The 9,238-nt window shown below is 41.1% G+C and overlaps 1 protein-coding gene across 1 annotated transcript; it reads left to right on the forward strand.

Moving 5' to 3' along the window:
• Window positions 1-3,705: 3,705 nt before the first annotated feature.
• LOC147471814 (uncharacterized) lies at window positions 3,706-6,330 on the forward strand. Its single transcript, XM_086536676.1, has one exon. The coding sequence runs from the start codon at window positions 3,706-3,708 to the stop codon at window positions 6,328-6,330; it is 2,625 nt and encodes an 874-aa protein (XP_086392802.1).
• The last annotated feature ends 2,908 nt before the right edge of the window (window positions 6,331-9,238 follow it).

Below are 9,238 nucleotides of genomic sequence, written 5' to 3' on the forward strand. Positions count from 1 at the left end.
AGGCCAGTATAGAATGTGATGTGTCGGTGCCAGCTTTTCTTGCACGAACCATCATGAAAGTTTACTTCATTTAGACGAAAATAAGGTTGAACTGTCTGTAAATCGTCTGTGCACTATGCACTGTTCATGCTGAGGTTACACTAATTTTAACACTATTCACTTTTTGGACATTACACTCAAAAGAAATCAATCAATGCTGTTGCAACACCTGCACCCTGGCAAATAAGACATATCACTAAGAACAACCAATATCGAAAAAATGTGAAAATCACCAAACCTATCTAAAATATGAGAAAACACTCCATTATCAAATAAACAAAAATATATACTTAAGAACACACACGAATAAAAGAAAACACAAAACTATACATGTAAGAAAAATAGCATATTAATAAACCAAGATTTGATTTTCTTTGGCCAGCGTTGGTTCGTCTGAAGACAACATAAAACAAACAACAAAAACACTAGCGCCTGGCTTATTAAACTACCCACTGAACACCGATGCCACGAAGAACAGGCTGTCGCTGTTGGCTCAATTAGAAAGGCCAGTGCCGGATATCTAAATATCATAATTCCATGGGATAATTCATCAGGCTTCATTTAATATTTCCCGAGCTCATATTACTCAAGTATTTTGTCTGTTAATATTTAAAACAATATTGCAAACACCAGTGACAATCCATTTGGCAGCATCGTTTTTACGGTTGGCTCCAATGGAAAGGCCAGTGGAGGACATCTAAATAACATAAGTCCATGGGATATTTCATCAGGTTTCATTTATTATTTCCAGAGCTCATATTACCCAAGTATTTTGTCTGTTAATATTCCATTCTGATAATAGGATTACAGTTAAATGCGCTGATTTTAGTTATATTAAAGGAAAAGCAATTGAGAGAAAGGTGAAAAAAATATATACGATCCTGAAAATATCCACAAATGCTTAAAAAACCGTTAGAGCCATTCTAATATTGAGACATATAATAGTTAAATGCACTGATTTTCGTTATATTAAAGGAAAAAGCAATTGAGAGAAAAAAAGGTGCGAAAAAGAAAATGACAGTTATATAACGATCCTGAAAATACCCAAAAATGCTTAAAATACACGTTAGAGCCATTCTGATAATGAAACGGATTACAGTTAAATGCGCTGATTTCCATTATATTAAAGGAAAAAGCAATTGAATGAAAAAAATATGCAAAAAAAAAAAAAAAAACATATATATACATATATGTCACGATAATTACAATTAATTAACGTAACCGTATATAAATAAATACAATTATCTATATACAAAAATACGTATATTAGCGAATGTAAGGTGTGACTGCTGTATGGTCGAGTAAAGGGTGGTTATCCTCGTTAGTGTATGTAAATATTCCCGCGGGTAAGAAAGCTTGGACATAACTAGCAAATGTCTTATTGGCGGTAGCAACTTTCTTAGGCCTAAGCGACTGCATAGGAAGAGAGATCGCTGTTCACCATCGGCTGAAAAGGACGTGTTTTGACCCTTTTGGCTCTTTCATTAGAAAATCCAGATACAGATATATCAATACCTACGTATATACATATATATAAAGTGCTGAAACTAAGTAACGAAACTCTAGGATAAATAACCAAGTACTGAACTTATAAGGCTTGAGTTGTGCAGTGCGAACTTTGAAATGATTCGTTATACGTGACTGAGTATTGTGAAATAAATATCGGTGAAATTACTACTTTGACATGACTTTGTGAAGTGACTGTGCTACTATAGTGATAGGATTACCATGTAATGCGAAAGGTGAGTGAGTGTGGTGATTGTGTAGGGCATCATTCATTAAATGATAATGTATTGTGTGCATAGTGAATAATAAATAATAAATGTTGAAGTTATTTCTTGCATTTATCTTTCCGTTAATTATAAATCGTCAGTGGCTCGCAGTTTCCTTTCTCAATAGACGAGAATAAAACTACAATAAAGTAATATTGCAGACCTTAAAATGATAAATTAAGAAGAAAGTAATGTTGCAATCACACTGGTTATATGGAAAAAGTGATAAATATATTCCATTATAATTAATTGCTCTAAAATAAACATAAATTCCTGAGTAAGAGTGTAACAATGGCGCCCAACGTGGGGCCACTGATAGTAATCTAAATTAAATTAGGTGGATAAATGTTTGCATATAGTGATATAACTAACTTAAGAATCATATCATTGCGCATTATTTTTGTAACTTCGCAGAATTTTGACTCGTTAATTTGTACGGTTAGGCTTATAAGCAATCGCTTTACTTCGTAGCCGTGGTTTTGTAGATGAGTACTGAATTATATTTCATTATTCTCTAGCACACATTTCATTCACTTTCACCATTAGCTAGACGTCAGTGGCACAGACGAACCGAAATTAAGAACAATAATCAGTGAATAAACTTAGAATTCGTACGTTTACTGCACTTGTGATTTATCTGCACGAACGTTATTTAACAGCACGAACATTAGTGAAATATCTGTAATGGATATGGATTTAGCGGCATTGAAACAGGAGGCTGCTGATCTGGGGTTAACTGATCCCCGTGATGTTGCGAAATATGTTCAGGACAAGCAGCGCGAACTTCGTGCGGAGCGCAGAGAGCGGGAGGATCGTGAACGCGAGTTTGCGGCCGCGCAAGCGATACGGGAACACGAAATCCAGATGGCGGAGTTAAATTTTAAGCACAAATTGGAGGTTCTTAAAGCTACGCCACCCACACCCGTGGATCCCCCTAAGACGAAGTTGCCGATGTTTCCTGACGAGGCAGAGCAGGTGGAGTCGTACTTCCTCGTACTCGAGAGGGTTGCAGCCGATCACGGGTGGGACGAGAAAACGATGTTTCTGCAGCTCGTTACATACCTCCAGGGTCATAGCTTGGACATATATCACCGCACAGAAGTGGAAGGTAATTTGACATACGCCGAGTTAAAGGATGCTCTGTTGAGTGCTTATGCTGTCACTCTTGAGCAGGCTCGCTGCAGGTTTCAGGAGGCTCACCTTGGCGAGCGGGAGACCTGCAAGCTTTTCGTCACTCGTCTCTCTCATCTCTTCAAGACCTGGCACAGACTGAGTAACTTGTCTGACACCAAGGAAGGCATCATGGAGCTCATTCTTGTTACTCAGCTGCTCGCTCCACTGCCCAAGGGACTGCGAGCTCAGGTGAGAATGAATAAAGTTACAAGCCTGGCGGAGACAGCGGACGTAGCAGACGGATGGTTCTCTGCATACGGCTACAACTTTAGGGTCAAGAAAGAGGGAGAAAGAAAGCAAGAGTCAAAGAAACCTACCATAAGAATTGCCGGTGATCGCAGGGACGCAAAACCCGCATTAAAATCTTCCGATATGGCGAAACCGTCGTCGGGAGAGCAGAAGTATCAGCCCTTCAACATACCACGAAAGGGAAGTGAAAAGAAGCCGTTCTACCAGTCTTCACACTCTGCTACAGTGAACAGTTCTCAAGAACAGGAGGAGCCAGCTGCACTCATGTCTGGCCTGGCACTCGGCCACCATGTACTCTGAGCAAGCTCTCCTGTTACTCGGCCTTCAGCAACCAGTAAGAGGTTGTCTACTGCTGAGGGTTTAGTCCAGGGTCGCAGAGCAGTTATCATGCGAGACTGGCTCTACAGGCTGCGTAGTGAGGAAAAGGTATGTAAAAAGAAAGGATTATACTGGCAAAAACGTTCATGTTACAATGATTGATGGTTCACAATTAGTTGTTCGTGAGGCAAAAGTTTTTTGCCGGTCCCCTTACTTTACAGGCACTGTGACTGCAGCTGTGATGGACAGCCCCGCCTTCGATTTTGTCCTGGGCAATGTGCCTGGAGCCACTATGGTCCCGACAAGTGAAGTACAGACCCAGACGCAGGAGGAAGGAGGCAAGGACGCGATGACACAAACGGCAGAGGAGAATGGGCCTCCTGCACGAGATGTCACCCCTATGTCAGAATCCCCTGCAGTTCGTGATGTGCTGACCTCATCCGAAGAAATCGCGGATCAGACCAGTGCTGCTGTCACAACGAGAGCTGCTGCACGTCGCTCTGAGAACAGCACACCACTGGCAAGTCCGCAAGGTCTCGAGACATTACTTAAGGGCGAAGACATTGCAGAGCAGCAGAAAAATGACGCCACCCTTTTCAAGCTCCGTGAATACGCTGAGCAACGTCACGTCCGTCTCTACAAGGGGATAAAGACAGACTTTGTATGGCGTAATAATCGACTTTATCGACGAACTGTCTTGCCTCAGGGTGAAGTAAAGTTGCAGTTCGTCGTTCCAGCTGGTTGCCGCCAACAGGTGTTCAGGTTGGGGCACCACTCTTTACTGGGCGGTCACATGGGAGCAACCAAAACTCTCGCTCGAATTCAAACCACCATGTTCTGGCCCGGAATGGGGGCCGAGATCTTACGACTCGCCCGTTCCTGCGACGTCTGCCAGAAGACCACTGATAAGGGACGAAATACCGAGGCACCCCTACAGCCGCTCCCTGTGATTTCGGAACCGTTCTCCCGCGTTGCTGTGGATATTGTTGGTCCCATTATGCCAAGTGCCGATGACAAGTCGAAGTACATCCTTACCATTGTTGATTTTGCGACGAGATGGCCGGAAGCTGTCGCCCTGAAAAACATAGAGGCTGCTACGGTTGCAGAGGCGCTCTTCAACGTGTTTTGCAGGATTGGCATACCGAGGGAAGTGCTGAGTGACAGGGGCACACAGTTTACATCAGCCATGATGGAAGAAACTTGGAAGCTCCTGTCGGTAAAAGGCACGAGGACGACACCATACCACCCAGAAGGGAATGGACTTTGTGAGCGGTTTAATGGAACACTCAAGAAGATGCTCAAACGCATGGCAGCAGACCAACCACGGGAATGGCCTCGTTTCTTGGCACCGCTGCTATTTGCCTACAGGGAAGCACCGCAGAGTTCCTTAAGATTCTCTCCATTCGAGCTGGTATATGGCAGGCCAGTGAGAGGTCCATTGCAGGTTTTGAGAGAAGTGTGGGATAACAATGAGGAGGACCCAGTAATCACTTCCTCCTATCAGTATGTTCTTGATTTGAGTGAACGTTTACACTCTACATGCGAACTCGCCAAGGATGAACTTTTGAAAAGCCAGGCCACTCAAAAGTCCTATTACGACAGGAAGGCCAAGCTTCGCACTCTCGATGAAGGAGATCAGTGTTTGATATTGCTGCCTACAAGCACAAACAAGCTCTTAGCACAGTGGAGTGGACCTTATACGATTATTAAACGAGTTTCCGACGTTAATTATATCGTAGAAATAGGTCATGAGAGGAAACGCTTCCACATTAACATGATAAAGAAGTACTTCCCAAGATTCTCCCCTGCGCCCCAGACTTGCCGTAAGACTCGTCAGCAGCAAGCAGGAGACCGTCGACGCAGTGTGAATGGTCGTCGACGCTCGTCCACTAAGATGGACATTGATAACTTCAAGCAGTACGAGTGCACTGCAACCATTATACCTGAAGACTCTGGATTCAGTCAGCCCCTGACTCCTGAGGCTGATTCGATGGAAGGACCAGAGAACCTAATTATAAATCCGAAGCTAGATGACCACCAGAAGGCAGACCTCCAAGAGATCATCCAGAAATACCACGAAATATTCTCTGATCAACCCCGAGTTGCCAAGGTGGAAGAGCATCGAATCGTACTTCGTGATAAAGAGCCAGTTCGTATCAAGCCATACCCCATACCCTTACGGTATGTCGACTTGGTAATCAAAGAGATAAAGAAGCTGGAAGCTATTGGAATTATTGAACCATCCAAGAGCTCGTATTGTTCTCCTATAGTCGTAGTTAAGAAGAAAGGAGGAGACATCAGGATCTGCGGAGACTATCGTCGTGTCAATGCAGCTACTCAGTTTGAAGCAGAACCAATGTCTGATCAACGCATTATCTTCTCACGTTTATCTGGTTCAAAGTATTTTACAAAACTGGACCTTACTAAAGGATTCTTCCAGATTCCTTTGCATCCAGAGAGCAGGAAGATAACCGCCTTCAAGACCCCTTGTGGACTGTATCAATATAAAGTACTCCCCTTCGGATTAACCAACTCTCCTTCAGTCTTCAATCGGTGCATGCGTCAGGTACTAGGAGACATTGCGGGAGTAGAAATATCCATGGATGATGTTCTTATCCATACTTCAACTTTAGCTGAGCATCATAAGTTTCTGGATATAGTCTTCAGAAAATTATCTCATCACCGAATGACTCTTAAACCAAGCAAGTGTGAGGTTGCGTTCACACGGACACACTTCCTTGGTCACACTATTGGAGAGGGCAAATGCGAGTGTCAGTAAGAGAAAATACAGAAGATTCGCATGGCACCACAGCCCACCAATCAACGCCAGCTTCGTTCTTTCCTCGGACTCGTTGGGTACTACCGGAGCTTCATCAAAGATTTTACGCAAATTTCTCTCTCGCTACTTAACCTCCTGAAGAAAGATTGCAGTAACAAGCTGGTGTGGGGTGCAGCACAGGAGAGATCCTTCATCGCACTCAAGGAGATCCTGTGTTCTGAACTAATTCTTCTGCAAGAATTTGATGGCAGATTGTTTCCCGTCGCTTATCATAGCCGTAGACTCTCTAAAGCTGAGTGCAATTACTCGACAGTTGAACGAGAACTGTTGGCTGTCATAGAGGGGATTCACAAGTTTTATTACTACTTGTGTGGCGCCAGGTTCACTCTGGAAACGGACCACATGCCTCTCTCTCAAATCAAACGTTCGAAGACGACCAATGCGCGCCTGATGCGCTGGGCGCTTTACCTTCAGCAGTTTGAATTCACTATCCGCTACATCAAAGGATCGGACAACGTCGGAGCTGACCTTCTCTCGAGACTTGTAAGCGGAAGCAGTAGTGACCTTGAGGACAGCCGATCGGAAATGTCTCGCAACCCGGGACCTCAGCTGCAGAATCATGAAAACGGAAGCAGAGCATCGACTGAAGAACAGTCTACACTGTTTTAGTCTAAAGGAAGTATAGTTCTATAATTATTTGAATGTTCATGAAACACAAAATTTGAAATACGTGAAATAGCTGGCATATACATATAATAGGATCATAACTTAACCTATGTAATATTATATATTTAATTTATTGCTGCTGTTATTTCTATAGTTAAATTCAATTTTGTGCTCCATCATATGAAGGTTAGGGACATAAACATCCTACATATGTTATATACGTGTTTCTCGACTTTCAGCTGAGATGCGAAGACCAGTATGCTACTTGGTTCCCACGCATGCTGTCAATTCAGACTCTAACCCTTGAAGGAGAGAAGCCATCACTTCAAGAGTATTTTTTTTCCTGCACGAAAATTATTTGGCATGAAGAATTCCTCTTTAGTTTTGAGCATATACTTTAGGCGGGGGTAATGTCACGATAATTACAATTAATTAACGTAACCGTATATAAATAAATACAATTATCTATATACAAAAATACGTATATTAGCGAATGTAAGGTGTGACTGCTGTATGGTCGAGTAAAGGGTGGTTATCCTCGTTAGTGTATGTAAATATTCCCGCGGGTAAGAAAGCTTGGACATAACTAGCAAATGTCTTATTGGCGGTAGCAACTTTCTTAGGCCTAAGCGACTGCATAGGAAGAGAGATCGCTGTTCACCATCGGCTGAAAAGGACGTGTTTTGACCCTTTTGGCTCTTTCATTAGAAAATCCAGATACAGATATATCAATACCTACGTATATACATATATATAAAGTGCTGAAACTAAGTAACGAAACTCTAGGATAAATAACCAAGTACTGAACTTATAAGGCTTGAGTTGTGCAGTGCGAACTTTGAAATGATTCGTTATACGTGACTGAGTATTGTGAAATAAATATCGGTGAAATTACTACTTTGACATGACTTTGTGAAGTGACTGTGCTACTATAGTGATAGGATTACCATGTAATGCGAAAGGTGAGTGAGTGTGGTGATTGTGTAGGGCATCATTCATTAAATGATAATGTATTGTGTGCATAGTGAATAATAAATAATAAATGTTGAAGTTATTTCTTGCATTTATCTTTCCGTTAATTATAAATCGTCAGTGGCTCGCAGCTTCCTTTCTCAATAGACGAGAATAAAACTATAATAAAGTAATATTGCAGACCTTAAAATAATAAATTAAGAAGAAAGTAATATTGCAATCACACTGGTTATATGGGAAAAAGTGATAAATATATTCCATTATAATTAATTGCTCTGAAATAAACATAAATTCCTGAGTAAGAGTGTGACAATATATAATATATACGATCCTGAAAATACCCAAAAGTGTTTCAAATACACGTTACAGCCATTCTGATAATAAACGGATTACAGTTAAATGCGCTGATTTTCGTTATATTAAAGGAAAAAACAATCGAAAGAAAAAAGTTGCAAAAACAAAAACAAAAAAAACTAATATATACGATCCTGAAAATACCCAAAAATGCTTGAAATACACGTTAAAGCCATTCTGATAACGACACGGATTACAGTTAAATGCGCTGATTTTCGTTATACCCTCTCTCGACGGGTGGTACACCACGGGTACCGCGCATTCAAGGCCCGTTCGCAGGGTGCCGTCATACGGCGTCTATCATTTAATTGATTTAGGCCTATGCGTTCGAAAGCCCCGGCATTGTTACTTGCAAGGCTGGAATGTCCCCGGCATGAATGGGTTAAAGGAAAAAGCAATTGAGAGAAAAAATTGCAAAAAAAATAAATAACAGTAATATATACGATCCTGAAAATACCCAAAAATACTTAAAATACTGGTTAGAGCCATTCTGATAATGAAACGGATTAAAGTTAAATCCGCTGATTTTCGCTATATTAAAGGAAAAAGTAATTGAGAGAAAAAGTGAAAAAAAAGTGTAATATATACGATCCTGAAAATACCCAAAATGCTTAAAATACACGTTAAAGCCATTATAATGAAACGGATTACAGTTAAATGCGCTGATTTTCGTAATATTAAAGGAAAAAGCAATTGAGACAAAAAAAAAGTGCAAAAAGAAAAAAAATGACAGCAATATGTGCGATCCGAAAAAAAAATATTAAAATACACGTTAGAGCCATTCTGATAATCAAACGAATTACAGTTAAATTCCCTGATTTTCGTTATATGAAAGGCAAAAGCAAATGAGAGAAAAAAGGTGCAAAAAAGAATAAAATGACTGTAATGTATACGATCCTCAAAATATCAAAAAAAG

The sequence above is a fragment of the Penaeus japonicus genome, unplaced genomic scaffold (assembly GCF_977035675.1).
Source record: "Penaeus japonicus unplaced genomic scaffold, GWHDUDI00000001_assembly GWHDUDI00000005, whole genome shotgun sequence".
Lineage (NCBI taxonomy): Eukaryota > Metazoa > Arthropoda > Malacostraca > Decapoda > Penaeidae > Penaeus > Penaeus japonicus.